Source organism: Fistularia commersonii, chromosome 9 (genome assembly GCF_037954325.1).
Source record: "Fistularia commersonii isolate RoL2024-O1a breed Wild chromosome 9, RoL_Fcom_v1.0, whole genome shotgun sequence".
Classification (NCBI taxonomy): Eukaryota; Metazoa; Chordata; class Actinopteri; order Syngnathiformes; family Fistulariidae; genus Fistularia; species Fistularia commersonii.
The window spans coordinates 739,638-757,500 of record NC_141292.1 but is presented as its reverse complement, the minus strand read 5'-3'; the positions used below and the strand labels follow the sequence as shown (position 1 = coordinate 757,500).

The window sequence follows — 17,863 nt, the reverse complement described above, 5'->3', positions numbered from 1 at the left end:
CAGGTGGTGGAGGAGCTCCTGTCGCGCAGCGGCGCTCTGGGGAAGGAAACGGCCAAGAGCATCGCCGACGCCGCCATGTTGGAGGTGGCGAGCATCTCCGTGGGTCACATGGTACGTGAGCCGTGGCGCGTCCTCGCGTCACAAGCGCCACCTCACTCACTCTCTGGTTCGCCCGCAGGAACCCGACGAGTTCTACGAGGGAATCACGTTCGAGCATTTCCTCAAGGTGCGTCGGCGTTTCCTCATCGGGCGCGTCTCCGTCGCCGATATAAAACGCGCCAATTTGAAAATCCTCTCTTTGCAGTTACTGAAAGGCTTCGAGATCGAGACAAAAATGAACATCCGCTTCTTGAATATGGACACGACCACCCTGTGCAAGTGAGGTTGGTACGGAAGGGGGCGGAGAAGGCCCCCCCCCCCCCCAACAACGTGCACGGCGAGCTGCTCTCAAGGCGCGGTTCCACAACACTAATCCTCGCCGCTTCCATCTGACACATGCCTTACTAACGTTTGAATGACTATGCAAATCCTGTCTCCTGGGCGCCTCTCCTTTAAGTTACTAAAATGCAAGCAATAACAGAGCAGCAGGAACCAAGAAGCTTTAGAACTGTTAAACAAGTCAATCAGAAATCATCAGGGATGTCAGTGTCGCTCTCCAAATGTGTGTGTGTGTGTGTGTGTGTGTGTTTGTTGAAGGCTGTGGTTGCAGCTCTGGTGTAGCGGCGGCGTGGCTTTCACTTCGCGCTCCCGTTTGCACAACAGAAGAGCCAGCCAGTTTGATTCATTCACTGACGTCAGAAAAAAAGAAAAAACAGGAAACGGGAGTGTGGATTGTCCTCGTTTGAGAAGTACGGGTCCGATAAGCGGCGTTATAGCGATTATGAAATCCAGGGCACTTTATGAACTCCGCTTCAGGCCGCTGCCAGCCTGCGAGTTCACGCTAAGCCCATCTCCCGGCAGGTCCTTCTCGTACATCAACGCCGCCAATGTCTGTAAAATGCAGACATGTAGATATCAGGAAAAAAAAAAAAAAAACCTTTTGCAACCCCGGAATATCCTAATGTTTTGGCTGGAAAATATGCAAACTAATCATTTCGGCTTCCTCCAGAAGCTCAGATCACATTCATCAGCTCTTGTGAAATATATCAGGACGAGGCAGCGGCGCATGAATCCCAGCTTAGCGTCAAATGACGTGTCGGAATCCCTTAAAACACATGAAATAATTAGAGATAATTAGAAAAATGTGGGTTTTAGTTGCTGATCTGAAGCTGTGTTGAGGCGCGGGACCAGAAGGCCAGCGGACTGGAGGGAATCCTGCAGCTCGCCGCTCTGCTGCCGTCCAGTGCCTCACACATGTTATTGCACGGGTAACGACAACAACACTGCACTTGATCGCCACTCCCTTATTTCTAATATTCTATCAATTTTATGAGTTGCCGGGCTTCACTTCTTTAACTAGAGATATAGAAACATTTTTATCTTTTTTTTTTTAACCTCCTCACTTTGGTTTTCTATAACATATAAGAATAAGTCTGTGATTTGAGGCTTTTATTTTAAACACTGAAACGTAGGATTTGATTGTCATGATTATTGATTGTTCCTTTGGATCGCTCTCTTTAGTTCTTCTGTCAGCGTCTCAACAGCCAACGCATGAAATTTAAAAGTAAATCAATATATTTAGATATCATAAGTGAATATGATACTTGTAATAAGGTGTAAAATCTTGACGGGACGGAATAACACTCGCTTTGATTTGACTCCCTATCTGGGTATAAAAAATAGCTTGACATTATTTCAGAATAAATTTCAATTTGAATTAAAATGTTCATTAATTGTGGTGATACTTTGTTTTGGACGACAAAAAAGTGGATTCTTCCTCCGTCCGCGTTAATTCCAGTGAATCGGTCGAGCCAAATTAAATAAAAGCGGAGTTTTATTGTATCACGTCAAGCGGTTGCATAATGTTTGTGGTGATATAACGCGCTGTACGACACAACAACCCATTAAACTGCGACGACGCCGTGGTCGCTTCATGTCGTGTGATGTTTCTTCAGACCCCTGAGATGAGCGACGCTGGAGATTGTCAGCGAGAACCAAACCAGATAGGTTCGGAGTCTCCAGGTGGTCGGCGGGGATGTTTCTGCGGCGCCGCCTTGAACCCGAGCGCCGTTTAAAGCCCTGTCTTTGGCTCTTACCGTAAGAAAAACGCAGCGAAGGCCGAGCACTCTGCAGTAACCCCTGCCCGCCTCTGTGCTCCGAAAAACAGCTGAGTTATTAAAGGGAACTTGATTCATGAGCCAATTCCCCGCTCACTTCCAGTTTCTGGCGAAGGACGGAGGCGTCCGCCCGCCTTTTCTGCTTTATCTCCACCCCGGCGGCGGCGCGGGGCGTCGATCCGAACCCGCCGGCCGCCGTCGACATCTATATCGGGGACGTGACGCCGCCGGCACGCCGTCCCTCAGACCCAGACACACCCACGCCTTGTGACCAGGCCAGACGGCCCGCCGCTTTCACAAAATCTTTCCTATCTGATGCGGCCCTCCGTGGAAGGCGTGCATTATTCTGAGCCGATAGCACGCCGTCAGCGTCTCCGCAGGTTCCTGATTTTTATTTTAACCCCTTTGTGATCAGGTGCGACATGCAGCCGCCAAAAAAAACATAAAAACCCGCGTTGAAGCTGAACGGGTAAACAAGACGCTCGTAATCCAGCGCTTGTTCGGAGGGAAAGAAGGCGCGCGCACACACAGCACGTAAGAAAATAGATCCGAGAGATGCGTTTAATGACTTCACATCCTTCCACAGCACGGCGGACACATTAAATACAGGAAACAGGCTGGTTGCGCTCCACAGAATAAATATTAAATAGCATAAATAGGCTCCTTCACAGATATATATTCAGCTGTCGGTCCCCCGCGGCCCCCCGGCCGCTCTGCAGTCCCAGCGCGGGGGTCCCAGGCTCCGACTCAGGCCAAGGAGTTCCTCAGCGTCCTCTCTTCGCACTCCTTGTTCTTCAGCGTCCTCAGTTCTTGATAAAGGTTCACCAGGAATTCCTTGAAGGTCTTCAGCACGGCGCAGCCGTAGACCTTCTGCTGGAAGACGTTCAGCGGCGGCGGCGGGGCCGTGGGCCCCCCCGCCGGCTCGGGCAGGGACCGGTTTGGGAAGAGGCTCAGGTAGAGGCTCCTCAGAAGGTGGTCCAGGTCGCGGGAGCGGTAGACCACGACGGACAGCTCGTCCGTGAGCGGGCTGTCGAGCGGCTGCAGATCGGCCTGCTGCTCGCGGACCCTCTTCAGATGCGTGAGGAAGGCGCGCAGGGTCACGTAGGCGCTCGCCGTCCTCGCCGACGGGTCCAGCCCGGAGACGCCCGGGTCGGGGATGTTGCCGAAGGAAACCTTGCAGAAGAGCTCGGCCATGTCGCCCTGCGAAGCTTTCTGCAAAGTCCAGAGGAGGCCACGTCAGGGAGAGGAAGAGCGGCGAGCAGGTGTCCGCCGCCGGCGCCGGCGAAGGAGGACTCACGTATATTCGGATGAGGTCCGAGGTTTCCTTCTGCATCAGCCTGGTCAGCTTTAAAGCCCGCGTCACCGAGCCGTCGCACTGCCGGACTCGGCTCGCCGCCGCCGCCGTCCTGGTGGATGGTCCGGCCATCAGCAGCAGGAGGCAGAGCAGGGCTGCGAGGGGAGGAAGGAGAAGAAGCGGTCAGGCCGGCCGTCCTGCGCCGCGTTCAGGGGGAACCTTCAAACCGCAAGACTCTCTAGGGCAAATGTAAAAATAGGTCCCGATCGTCGCCGTCGACCCTCTTCTGCAAAAACACGCTTCGAATCTCGCCTCGACCACAATTCTACAATTCCGGTGCAGAACGCGGTGGGTGGGTGGGGGGGGAAACTTACCGGCCGCCGGTTCCATAAACCGCCCAAAACGCGTGCTCTTTACGTGACCATTCATTCTCCGCTCTGTGAAGCCGGCGAATCCTACCGAGTGCTCATCTCCGCACTCTTTTCAAACTTTTTCAAAGACAGAAACCACAGATTTGTCACAGGAGGAAATGACGTGGACTTTGTGTGGCAATTCGTGTTTCCTAGAACCCCCCCCACCTCGGAGCTCCGTTTTTCTTTTTTTTTCTTAACATGTCACAGACATCCACACATGCCCGCCCGCTCGACGGACACGTCCGGACGTCTTGTGTTTACATTTTGACATGTGAACCAGCAGCCCAGGCCTCCTCTGGGCTCTTCTGGGCTCCTCAGGCTGAGGCTGCAGGACCAGCCAGCCCTCGCCTCCCTTGCCCTATGTCACAATTCTCTCTCTCGAGTGTTTTATCGCCTCCATAGGCTGTCAGTGGGGGGGCAGACACAAACACACACACACACATCTATTTAAAAAACACATTTTTTTTTTCCTGATGAAAAACAGTGAAATAAAGACTTTGAAGGAATTCGTTTTTTGTAATAAAAGAAAGAAATGCCTTTTATTGTGACATGCATTTATCTACAGAGCACATCAGTGACCTTTGACCTCTGCATGGAAGCCATCATGGCAGGTCAGGAGCAGCGAGGAGGAGCCGGGAATCCAACCAGGAACGTTCGGTTTCGGGGACGACCGCGCTAAACCCCCCCCGAGCCACGCTGCAGTTTTTTTTAACACCTTCGTGGACATGCCACGTTTGACCTCTGACCCCTGGCAGGTGCGACGAGCCGGGGTTTTCCCTCCGCGTCAAACACAGAGGTCTGTTTTTTTTTTTTTAATGGTGAGTTTTTTTGCGCAGGAAGCTGGCAAAGTCACAGGAAGAGAGTTTCTCAATCGCGAACATTCACATCTGCGCCAAATTAAAAGGATTTCTACATCGGCCCGTTTTTTTAATGATGCCAACGCCATTGGCCAACGGCGCTTGCGTGGAGGGATGACGGTCACTCGTGTCCGGGGGCAGCCCCGCATGACGCCGCTGTTTCGTCGGCGGGGTGAGCCAGAGGTTGGACGCTCATTCATGCGGCTTTTCAGATTTATCGCGTTGTCTCGTGGGAGCGGCGTTTAGGGGAAAAGGAATCGACTTGAAAGGCTTTCTCAGGTAAAGGCTGAGCTCTCGGGGGGGTTTCCAGTTGCCCCGGCAGCCGGTTCACCGTTCGAGGAAACCCTGGTTTGATTCTCGCCAGCGTGCCCCGAGAAAAACGGGTAAAACGCACGTTGGTTATGTGAAATACCACACCCCGCATGTATGTTTTCACTTTCCTCTCCATTGGGTTTCATTTTGACAGCTCACAGGTGGAGCAAAGGGCGGCCTTCCACCAGGAGCGCTAAAAAAACAGGTAAAATCATCACACACACACACACACTCACTCACATACACGCACACACACAGAGAAAAAAAGGAAGAAATTCAAAGTCACAAGATACATGATGTCAACTGAGACGGCCCTTTTTGTTTTCAACAGAATCTCTTTTATTTCGTGTTTGAACTGCACAGGAAATGGTGAATAAGGTCGTTTAGGAAAGTCCCCTTCCTTCTCTGCAAGCTCAGGTTCCTCTGAACTCACGGCAGCTCCTTCTCAAGCGCTCGGCCTTAAAAACCTTATTCAAGAAACCCCCCCGGTAGCACTTCTGTTCCGGGGGCCTGTTTGTCCGCCAGTTGGCGTCGGCAACACGCCACCCAGACAAAAGGCCCTACTGCATACTAGAAACTTTTTTTTTTTCTTCAAATTTCAGAAAGTCTGTGAAAATGTAAAAGGCTGAAAAAATCTAGTGGAGCCATTTTTTTTTTTAACTTCAGAACACACAAAGTAGATCCTCTTTTTTTTTTTTTCTTTCTTTTCTTTTACATGTAAAACAAGAGCATTTGAAGTGTATTGCCATCAGAAATCAGGTCATTTTTTTTTTTTTTTTAATTCCTCTGTTTTAAAATACCTTTTCTTATCTCAGGGGACATCTTCCGTTTGTTTCAGCCCTGTGAGGAAAACAAAACAAACAAAACATAAAAAAAAAAAAAACACCGGCCTTTTAATACAAGTCGGGGCCTGTGAAATGAAAAATACCCGCCGGGAACGGAACGGGGTCGCAGTCTCGACCGCCACATTTCAAAAAACTGACCCGTGATAAAATAGTATTTATTTTCTTCATAGATATACTTCGTCTCAGAGGGGTTTCACTGCATGGGGTTCTCCTAAATATGTCATGAGCGTCGGGAAAAAAACTCAGCGGTGGGGTGGGGGGGGGGTTCAAAATGCTTCGTCGTCGGGTTTTTTTTAGGGGTTTTTTTTGTAAAAAGCAATCGTCTCTCCAAGACAAAAGACTACAAGGCTAAAGGTGTTATAAGAAATTAAGCACCAAACAATTATCCTTCCATTCGGTAGAAATGGAAACATTGTGCAACCTGTTCAATGACCACAATGAACATGGCGGAACGCGTCAATCTGATCATCGGACACCGATCGGTCCAATCAGATCCGGACCCACGCGGTTGTTTTTTTTTTTTTTTTTTGTGTTTGCCTTTCGATGGCGCGGCGGGCCCCCGCGCCTTCCGTCCGCCGCCGTTATTACAATCTGAGAGTCTGCTGGTCTTTTTCGCCGAGCGGCGTTTCCCAGCTCTCCGCGTCGCCACGCCAGAGTGAGGCTCCGCCTCCTCCGGCCTCCGCTCAGCCTTCAGGGAAAACACCCGGCGTCTGTGTGTCCAAGTACAAATATTCATATCAAAAGTTATACAGCACAATTCTCACCAGTTTCCTTTACAAGAACTTTGATTAGTGAACATTAAATGATTTACAAGTTTTTGCGTGAAAAGACAACAAAATGAAAAAAAAAAAAAAAAAAAAGGATAAAGGTGCCGGCGTCGATACGGATATAACAAACACCAAACCGAAATCCGCTTCAGGCACAACTTAAATAAAGGCATTTGTGAAACGAGCTGATCGAAATGTGGCGCTTGTGACCGGAATCCGGAGGCTAAAAAATCCAAAACGAACCAAAGTCTAACAGAAAAGGATAAGAAATAAACGCTATGACCACTTTATTTACAAACAGCTAAGATCTCTGACAGATTCATGCTTCACTTCACAACCTGAATTTGTCCTTAAAGTGCATGCAATAATAAGCAGTTTTACCGCGCGGGATCTCGAGGTTGCGACGCGACCGGACGGATCGATCGAGCCGATAGCCAATTGATCCCGCGTGTCAAATAAAAGAGAAGGTAAGAGCCTGTCGCCTAGAAAAGTGAGGAACCACGGGAAACCCTATGCATGAGCACAACATGAAGGGATGGACGCCACACCGTCGTCGACCCAAACGTGACCTCTGACCCCGGTCCGCCGACCCCACGCGGTAATATTCACATTCTGAGCATGAAAATAAAATGCATGTTAAAAAAATAATTTGGAAAAGAGGGGCGGCCGGGGGCGGGGGGTTCGGGGGGGTCCGCAGCTCACATTCCACAATGTCCCTCCATGTAACACATGTTTAGCGTCATATGAACATGATGGGTTTCTACTGAAACATAGCAAAGTGCCCATTTGACTCCGATCCTCTCGATCGTTTTAATTCGTACCGAAAGCGAAAAAAAAAAAAAAAAAGAAAAAAAAAGAAATGGAGGAAAGAGTCTTATTTTTAACACGTAAATTTAGAGTAACACTGACTAGGTTCGATGTCGCTGTCGATTCTTTTGTTTTACTCTTCCCCCCCCGCCCCCGTTTCAAGTTTCACAAAAGAAGTTCTCATTGCACGTATGACACCTCGATTCGAAGATGCGATATCTAAGAGAAGGGAAAAGAAAAAGGAAAAACGAAAGCAACGGAGAAAGTTATCCGGCTCTGTCGCCGTGGCGATGACAGAGCCTGGACGATGGAGAGGGCACGGGTATGTTGTCCGCTGAAGATAAATCCACTTTCATCTGTTGTCTTCTTTGGGGAAGTCCAGCGATCCCAGGCTCCCGAAGCCCAGGCTCCTGCTCTCCGTGTCAAAAGCGTTCATCTCCCTCTCCTGGCGCTCCAGCAGGTGCTTGATCCTCTCGCTGCGTTCCTTCTGAAGTGCCGCCAGTTCCTCCTCGATCTGTAACGCACACCCAGTGGTCAGCGGAGGGCTGTTCACTCTCAGGTGGAATAAATACATCCATAAACTACTACGTAATCCAATATCCCGTTGCATAATAGAGGGAGATATTCCCGTGAAGAAGAATGTGGCGTCTGGTGGCTGGAGGCCGCCCGTCCCAAACGCCCACGGCGCTGAAAACCCCAAACACAAATTTGGGGAGAAAAAAAGCAAAAAGTCCTGGCTTGTCTCAGTAACAATAAAAAGAAAAAAACAGGAGTCTCGGCCACAAAATCCAAAATAAAAAGGAGCAAACGTCCAGTCCGGGGCATTTTTCTGCTTCCTATTACCAAAATAAATGGATACTATCGGAAACATTCGGGGCAGAGTCTAGAAAAGGAATCGAGAGTCTTTTAAAGTCGTTGCGTTGCACTGTTAGTGTTAGCATTAGCACTTACACTAGTAGCATCGCCTCTGCAGATGTGGATCAGGTTTTTGCTTCTGGTCTCCACTTATATTGCACTTTCACATCACCTTGGGGTTCAAAAGCCCTTGACACTGGATTGCATTCAGCCATTCACACACACACACACACACACACACACATACACACCCACAGCAGCAGAGCTACTATGCAAAGCGCTAGCCAGACTATCAGGAGCAAATATCCATCCATCCATTATCTACAGCTTATCCTTCGGTCAGGGTCGCGGGGGTCATCGGGTGAGAGGCGGGGTTCACCCTGGACTGGCTGCCAGCCGAGGAACCCGGAGAACCCTGAGGAACCCCACGCAGACACAGGGAGAATATGGAGACCCCACATAGAAAGGAATCCTGGTCGGATTCCAACCGGGGACCTTCGTACTGTGAGGTGATTTCCTTTCCTTTTTTTAATATCGAAAATGATATTGTGCATCCTGGCTTGAACCTGAACCTACCTTCTGTTCAAGGTGGGCTCTTCGTATGGAGACCTTCTGCTCAAGTTTCTGCTGCTCTCGCTCATGTTGGGTCTCCATCTGTGACTGGGTTTTTCTCTGGTAGGCGTCCAGCAGCTCCATCTCTTGCTTCAGCTGCTGCTTCAGAGCTTGGCACTCTGTTTCCTGCTCCGCTTCCAATCGCATCTACAGGCCGGAAACACAGGCACTTAGCAAATGCATCGGCAGCCAGCCAGGGGCCATCGGACCTCCACGGACCTCCTTGGACCTCCACGGAACTTCACAGACCACGGTGAGATATTCTGGCCATCAGATTTCCGGCACACAACGATGGAAACCATGTCAGATATTATCAGTTAGAGTGAAAGAGGAAAGTGTGTATCATTCTGTTATTAGCAGGTCTGATAAAATATTGGCTTGCTGGCTCTGCCAAAATACTTTATATTGACAGTGACATGTTTTTATATTGACATATTTTTTTACCTTGTTCAATATGCAACAAACTGATAAGGAAGATAGCATTAGCTTAATTTGTTATTTATTTTTGTTAGTCGGACATCCATACATCCATCCATCACTCCATCCATCAATCCATCCACCCATACATGCATACATACATACATACGCACATACATACATACATACATACATGCATACATACATACATACATACAGTACATGCATTCATACATACATGCATAAATACTTGCCCCCATCCATCCATCCATCCATCCATCCATCCAATAAAGTTGTTCTCATACATACATACATACATACATACATACATACATGCATACATACATACAGTACATCCATACATCAATATATCCACATATACATACATACATACATACAGTACATACATACATCAATATGTCCACAGATACATACATACATACATGCATACATACATCAATCCTTTCATCCATTTATCCATTCATACATACAGGCATACATATGTAAATACATACTTAAATCCATCCATCCACCCATACATACATACATTTGTACATGCAAGCATTCATACACGCATCCTTCCATCCATCCATCCATCCATCCATACATACATACATCCTTACATACATCCATACATGCATCCATACATCCATACATACATACATACATACAAACATACATGCATGCATCTATCCATCCATACATAGATACATACATAGATACATCCATCCATCCATCCATACATACATACATACATACATACATACATACATACATACATGCATACATACATACATACGTACATACGTACATACACTCATCCATGCATCTACTCATTTAGCATTGGGGTATGTCTCATTCACACCACCACTTATCTTACTATCCACTGCCAAAACCATAAATCCTCATCTAGATGGACACGGCTTCAGCTTTATAAGCACAGAAGAACCAAACGGACATAATGAAAATAATCACATTACTCTGTGAAACAGCGACCAGACCTATCTTATCTGAGAAATATTACCAACATAAGATTAAGTTTTTATCCAAGGCAGGTCAGTAGAAATACATTTTACCCATTTACTAATCATGCTGCTCAAATGTGCTAATCGGTGGTTTTATGTTTCCTGTATGAAGTTCCTGTTTGGTTTAGTATTGCGCTGGACCAAACCTCATAATGTTTTATGTGACTTATGTGTGGACGAAGCGATCGGGGCCCCGAGCCACCACGCGGTCTCGAGCTGCATATTCAGCCTCATCTGAGGAGGATTAAAAACAGTACCTGTCTTGTTTGCTCATTAAATTCTTTATAGACTAAGAAAAATAAATGTAGGATATCAATAAAATAAACAGCAATGATAAAGTGATGTTTATGTGTCTGACTAAGAGGGAGCGCTGCACAGGTGGGACGGGATGATTGACAGCTACCATCACTACCGGAAGTCAGGATATTAATGGCGGAAGGCGCTAATGTATAACATACAAATCAACCCATTGGAGCCGAAAACAGAAGAGGAAAACGGAGAAAGTAAACGGTAATCCGGCATTTATTCGCGAAGGTGTGGGCGGTAGGAGGTGTAACGACGATTTTATTTATCAAGTTTGTTATTTGTCCTTCTTGCTCGCTGAGCTAGCCTCGGAAAAATGTTAGCTAGGTTAGCTAGCCTTGGGTAAATGTTAGCCAGCCAAGCTAGCGTCGGGTAAATGTTCGTTCATAAAACCAGTATTTAGCGTTTGCATCATGAAAGTTGGCCGAAAAAAAATAAATATCAGATATGAGGGAAGGGGAAGACTTAGAGAATTTTTGTTGGGTTGGTTAATGGAGGGCGGGTTTGTTGTGCCGGTGTCTGCTATGTCATATGTCCGTGGAAATTGTCTCAGAGATTTGCTACTTTACATTGCTTTACAGTTACATCTGATACATTTATTAAGTTTCATGTGTGTTTTATAGACCTAATTAGAATTGTACTCCAGTTTTATGAGCAATAGTGGTCCCATTGATGATTGTTGTTCTAATTTGGCAGTGGATTATTGCTAGTTGAGCTGAGTTAGCTGGAGGCTCTCTCTTTGACACATTAATAGGGATGTTTATTGTGCTAATATGCTTCGCTAACAATCCTGCAGCTGAGTTAGGTTTTGAATTTAGTACTTTGTCATATTCAAAAGAACCATTTTGAGGAGAATAATACTCAAGACTATGATGATAAATGAACTTATCACTGAGTAGGTTTGTTTTTTTGTGTTGTGTAATGTTTTCCTATTATAAAAGCCAACATATGTATAATTTGTTAGTTTTGGTTTGTTTACACTTTAGAATAATTTCTGGTTCACTGTACTTGATGTTGATTTCTGTTTATAATGTGCAATGGACAAACAAACAGTAAAAGACCCAAAATGGTCCTGAAGGGTTTGGAGTGTGACATGGGTAAGGTTTTTTGCTTGTTTTGTATTTATTGTTTGTAAAGCAATATGGATGCTCGCTGATAGTGTTTTAGTGTAAGTAGCACCCTAAATTGCTTTCTGTTGACCTCGGGTTTGGCCCACTTCGTTTGTATATTCTTTGTGGTTGTGAGGACATGTGTTGTAGGGAGAATTTGACTTCAAAATTTTAAGGAAGTATTTAAAAAAAAAACACTGGATACCTGTTTTAAGTATTTATTCACAGATGATTGTTTTCCATATTTTTTTCTAGCCTTTAAATGTTTAATACTAACATGAGGTTATCATGACTGTAGTCTGTTTCCCCCCTGAGGTGTTGTAGATTTTAGTGGATCATCTGAAAGGTTAGGAATCTGTCCATCATAGTTTGGCAGACTTTGGGCCCCCAAACAGCATCTTGCAAAGGGCTCCTGCAAAGCTAGAAACGGCCCTGCATCCAAACTTGAGCGTGTTGTTTTGTCAATTAAATCTCTCAATTTTTTTGTCTATTTTTAAATGTTCAAAGCACCCAAAGAAAGAAATTGCTACAAGAAAGTGGTTGCAATGTTTTGCTCAGGATCAACAGATTGCTGTGATTTTCCAGAATTATCCTCAGTGGACGTTTCAAGTTCAATACTGGGTCTGCGTTAACTCGAACTCCCTGTCTTCAGATGAACGTCCAAACGGCCCGTATGTCATTTTACATGAGTCACATCCAGTGTGGGGGCAACATGTCAACATGCCGCTGTTACCATTCGACTAATGCTGCTCATGTACAAGCACAGCAGGAGCAGATCCGCTTTAGCTAATAATGACTTCTCTTACCGCTTGCGACGCCATCATCTCGTTGATGCTCTGCTCATACTGCTCGGCCAGCACAGCCAGCTTGCGCGTCTGCTCCTCTTTCAGGCCTTTGAGGATGGTCTTGTGGTCGCCTTTGGGAGAGACCTCCAGCTGATGGTTTCTGAGAGCTTTGTACTGCTTGTTCTGCACCTTGCAGGTATCCTGGAATTGTTTCTTGATCTGCATCTCGAGCGTCTGTAGAGGAAGAAAAGTGTTGTTGTTCTGTTTTTAGCTCACACACGCAATTGACAATTAAGCGTCGAGCAAACAAGCTGTCGTATGAGTGTTTGAATATTTGCTAGTTTCTTTTCATCGAGACCCACGCAGCATTTGATTTCATCATGTTTTCTTTTTTGGAAGGATTAAGTCATATCCCTTCGTCTATAATGGAACTATTCACTTTTCAGACTTGAGCTTTGACCTCCTTCCACCATAGTTCAAACCAAAAAAGACAATTGAAACATGGGATGAATTCATGACACGCCGCTGCTGCCGCGGTATTAAATTTCCTACTAAACTCCTCCTGGTCATTAGTCATTACCGAGGCTCGAGCTGATTTTTATTGCGAGTATTATCCTGGTACAGGTGAAGTATCAGCATGTCAGCCAATATCAAAACTTTAAAGATTTCATTATATTGCTGTGTAATTCTGTCCCCCCGGCACACAGCCGCACACCAAGGTTGTTCATATGTTTGGTTGTATATTGTGATGTCAATGAAACAATGTTGTGTTGTTCTTGAGATTTTGTTTCTTTCGACATTTCAAAATGTAAATGGTGTTATTTTACTTCTAATATCAACCTGATGTTTGTTTGTTTTTCCTACGAAGTACATTGTAATATTAACCTGGCATCGTGTTGAACTAGCATCTTTTGAAGGCCAGTCAAACGTGCTAAGACAGGCTTTAATTCTAATGGTAATATTGTGTTTACCAGCTCTAGTCTGTTAATGTTGAAAGTATCAGCTGTCTATAGGATATTTGATTCACCTCCGATGTCCATCTCTTGTCACGGCAGGGTTTTGGCCAAGCGTGTGGTCGTTTTGTCCACACACTTCAAACTATTGATTTGTTGTAAATAAGGGCGGCAGACATGTGAGGTTCTGCTAAAAGAAGAATACAATCCAGACAGCGATCCAGCTGGTAAGTAACCTCTCCATCTTGCTGGAATGGACGCTCACCGTGTCTGTCATCTCAGAATTTAACCTTCTCCAGATATAAAGTTCCCGTACCTTGAGGTTTCTGGGCTGCTGCCGCTGCTCCAGAGTGTGTTTTCTGTGCAGCTCCCTCTGCCGCCGGCCGTTGTACTCCTCCTGGTTCTCCAGTTCCGTCTGGTGTTGTAGTCGCATGAGTTCGATGCGCAGCTTCTGCAGCATCTGCAGCTGCCTGCGCTCCAGGTCCTGGGTGCCCTCATCCTGCCGGATCATCAGGGCGTGTTCCATTTCCTTCTGGGTCCTCTTCTTGTTCAGTTCCTGGGAAGACGAGATCCACGTCATGCTGTTTTAGGGTGGACGAAGACGTGCGCGAGCCGGACGTAAGTCTGGTCCTTTTCATTTGTGGACTAAAAGAAACATAAGAGCATCAGCTGTGTGTTTCATTCTGAAGTTCCTAAAGTGGAGTTGAGGTTTTTGGGGAATTCAGAGACACTAATGTCCTCAACTGCACCAAGAAGAACAAAGAGACACTTTTTTTTTTTTTTAATCCATCGGGTATTCAAAAGTAGATTCCTTTTTTTCCATATTTTAACTGCCACAAAAGATGAAAGTGCTTGTTGAATTGAAGATCAGTTTAAATTTGCGTGTGTTTTGAGGGCTATCAGCATTTATGCGGAGAGAACGTGGATCTCGACACCCCCAGGGACGGTGGTGACCCTGGAAGGTTTATTTCTGGGCGGAGAAGTTTAGAAACTCACTTTATTACTTTGTCTTGCAACGATTTGCACAAAGTGGCAGCGAGTTAAAGTCGCATACAGTGAGCCAGGAGTGTTTACGGGATGCGCCAGCCGCCGCGATCGTCCGTTCATTTTGTAAACGACAGATTCATGCGCCGACTGCCGGCGTGCAGCGGAGCGTATCTGCTGGGCTTCCGCCGAGCCGTCCCGCCTCTGCTGCAAAACCAAAATATGTTCCCGATGACTTAATTGATCGGATGTCGCAAACGCAAGTCCACATCCTGTCCGGTGAGGATGATTTAGCAGCGTGCTCTTATACAAACACACACATCTGAATTCTGCAACGCGCTCAAATAAAAGCGGGAATCCGATCCCTCCTTGTTATTTCCCTTAACGTCCGGTTACCTCTCTGAGTTGCTCCTGTTCGAACTCGTGCCTCCGGACCAGACTCCGGCGTTTGAGGGCCCGGCAGCTGCGGTCGTAGACCAGCCTCTGCTGGGCCAGCAGATGAGCCTCCTCCTCCGCCTGGGAGCGCTGAATTGTTTCTTTGTGCCTGGAAAGACGCTCCTGCTTCTCTTCCTTGGGTGTACAGAGGTCCTCGTTCATCTCCTGCAACACATAGAAACGGCAGCCGTAAACGCCGCAAACGTAGGAGGTTTGGGACGGCGAGACGCGCATCTTCGGCGTCCATCCTTACCTCTTTGATCTTATCTTTACAAAGCCTGTACTCCTTTTTCTGGTTCTCTAAGAACGTAGTCAGCTCCTTCTTCTGCTGAGCAACAATCTGTTGCTGGATCCTCCTTTCTTCAGCTGCGGCCGACTTCATCTGCGCGGAGACATTAAAACCGTCACCCTTTATTGATCCGCTCGCCGACAAAAGTGTCAATGCATTCGGCGTTTGGTAGGAAGTGAATGAAATCACTGCTTTTCCCTATTTCTTTTTCTCCCCCCCGCTTCATTCAGATGGAACACCTGCAGCCGAGGCTCTACCTCTTTGTCCGTCTGAGCGGCGTGGCGTTTGGCCAGTCTCTCCAGCTCAATGTAAGTGTTGTTCGCCTGTGTCTCGAGTTCCTTCTGCAGCCGAAGCCTGTGCTCATCCATCTCGGCCTTTAGCCTGTTCTCCAGGGCGATCAGCTGCTTCTGGTGCTGCCGCCGCATGCGCTTATACCCAGACATCTGCTCCCGCAGCTCAAAGTCCTGCTCATGCTCCTGGATCTACCTGATGACCTGTGGAGGGAGACGGAGGAGAGGCAGGACGTAGGAGAAGCAGGGGGGGGTTGACTTAAGGAAAACTAGTTTGGAAGAGGGTCTCCGGGATATTACGGGATAGTGCCCGGCAGATAGTCTTTCCTCGTCAACCCGAAGCTGCATCGCCGTCAAACCCCAGACGGGGAAACACTGGTCTGAAGTCGATTGCTAATCGAAGAGGTGATAAACATCGGAAACAGAGCGGGAGACGTCCGAAAACTACGGATGGCGTTCAGGGTGAGGAAAGCCCTCGTGGTGCAGGGGCTGCCAGGCGTCCAGGACACGGGGTGTTTGAAGACCCCAGCGTCTGCACCGGTTTAGAGCCGCGAACAGAGCGGTGACCCCTCAGCCAGAAGTTTGAGGCATCGCCAGACCTCGGACACACGGACGACGACCGCGAACGGAACACCCCGAGTCGGTGGTGAAATGTCAGATTTTTTATGGGACACATTAAACGCGACACGCAAATACAGCCAGAAAAGGAAGCCGAGGATGGAGGTGGTGGTTGGGGGGGGTGACATCCATTAACGGGATCTGGTTGCCATGGCTACAGATGTACAGCTGAGAACACACACACACACACACACACACACGTCCCCCCCTTCCAGCACGCACATACGCGCGCACGCTTACACATATATGCCCCCCCCCTCCCTCCCCTTCCTTCTATTTTATTTCTTTTTTTTCCTGTCTCTAATAAAGGTGGAGAAGGAGGGAGCTGCGTACCAAAGGTGATGATGGTGTGACGGTGACAATGTGTTCACTGATGTTGCAGTCGAGAGACCGGCTCCTGTGAGAAGTAGGCCGCAGCTCTGGCCTGGTGTCCCTGTGCACAGCCTCATCCCTCACGCAAGCATGGTCCTGCAGGGGGAGGAAAAGGAGGAGATCGTGGGGCTGGGTGCTTCCCGGGCCCTCCGCTCCGGCTCTTTGTGTGGTAGCCGAATCTCCCCTGAATGCAGCACACATCCGGCTGGGAACGCTCCCCCCCCCCCCCACCTCCCCCGCTACTGTCTGCAAGTCCTTCTTCGGAGGGAAAAGGGCATTGCCGAGGAGGAGGCGGCCGCCGGGGCCGGAGCCGGAGCCGCGTCTCCGGCGTCCCCCGTCGCCCCCTCCCGCTCCCTGCCGAAGAGGAGGCAACGAACGGCTTCGGCGGAAAAGGGAGAATTATGCAATGCCTACCATTGATCAGCGAAGAAAGATGGCACGGCGGGGGGGGGGGTCTTACTGCCACTCTTCTTTTCCCTCTCAGAATGCAAGAAGTGTTTGGGGGGGGGGATAGTTTTCCTGCGCTCCCATGACGATCGCATGTGGCACCGTATGCACAAATCCCGGGATCAGATAAGGCACATCCGGACATGGTCGTCGTCGTCCCCCCCCCCCAAACGGCACGTCGCTCGGCGATCCGCTCGTATTCCTCTCCGGTTCCTGTCCTACATCCGCCGCGCACTTGGTCGTGGAAGGTGCTTCTGGTGCCTTCTATTCATCTCTTCCCTGTCCCTCTTTGCACTCCCCCTTCCTTTAAAGAGACACCGCGATACTACGGGCACGTCTCGGCCGGCCCGAACTTCGTGCACGGCGCCTTCCACGTCCCCTGCCACGGCAACGCGCTCCTGCGTGGCGGAGGACGGCGCGGGTCCCTTCGGTTTCAACGAGTCCCCCTCGCGGCGTCAGCGCCGACCGCGTTCCTCGGCGATGACATAATGGTGGGAGAACTTGGTATTTCCGCCGGTTACTGAAAGTGGCATCCCTGTGCGTGTGCGTGTGCGTGCGTGTAATGCGTGTGTGTCTCTGTCCACGGTGCTGAATGTGCTTCGTACGCGTCGCCGCCGCTGCAGCTGCAGCCCCGCGGCCACCGTGCGACTCCACGGCAACCAGCAGGCATCACCATGACAACCAGCCCATATACAGCCTCCGGCCGGTTCATGCGCTGGAGCTTCCCGACGGTTTGCGGATCATCCGCGGCTTTGGGGTTCCTCTCACTTCCGCCACTGTGATGTTTATGAGGACGGTTTTGCAGAAGAAGTTTTAAACGCAAAGTCTGTCTGTCTTCATCCACAGATGTCACTTTGC

The 17,863-nt window shown here is 48.3% G+C and overlaps 3 protein-coding genes across 3 annotated transcripts in view; 1 reads left to right on the top strand and 2 right to left on the bottom strand.

Annotated features, from left to right (window-relative positions):
• The window catches only part of tescb (tescalcin b), a 5,545-nt gene extending 3,456 nt beyond the window's left edge, over positions 1-2,089 (top strand). Inside the window, exons 6-8 of the mRNA XM_086153030.1 lie at positions 4-111; positions 179-226; positions 305-2,089. Of these exons, the coding sequence (XP_086009156.1) occupies positions 4-111; positions 179-226; positions 305-382 (234 nt within the window). The 3' untranslated portion in view covers positions 383-2,089. The remainder of the gene's footprint in view (positions 1-3; positions 112-178; positions 227-304) is intronic.
• A 662-nt stretch (positions 2,090-2,751) lies between these two features.
• m17 (IL-6 subfamily cytokine M17) lies at positions 2,752-4,021 on the bottom strand. Its single transcript, XM_086153029.1, has 3 exons — positions 3,885-4,021; positions 3,514-3,665; positions 2,752-3,428 (listed from the first exon to the last, which is right to left on the bottom strand). The coding sequence occupies exons 1-3, from the start codon at positions 3,937-3,939 to the stop codon at positions 2,964-2,966; spliced, it is 672 nt and encodes a 223-aa protein (XP_086009155.1). The 5' UTR covers positions 3,940-4,021; the 3' UTR covers positions 2,752-2,963.
• A 1,386-nt stretch (positions 4,022-5,407) lies between these two features.
• On the bottom strand, positions 5,408-17,327 carry taok3b (TAO kinase 3b). The gene is made up of 9 exons (XM_086151770.1): positions 16,973-17,327; positions 16,520-16,654; positions 15,536-15,772; positions 15,243-15,371; positions 14,951-15,154; positions 13,887-14,126; positions 12,639-12,851; positions 8,943-9,125; positions 5,408-8,025 (listed from the first exon to the last, which is right to left on the bottom strand). Exons 3-9 carry the CDS (start codon positions 15,719-15,721, stop codon positions 7,864-7,866), a joined length of 1,317 nt encoding a protein of 438 aa, XP_086007896.1. The 5' UTR covers positions 15,722-15,772; positions 16,520-16,654; positions 16,973-17,327; the 3' UTR covers positions 5,408-7,863.
• Positions 17,328-17,863: the final 536 nt, after the last annotated feature.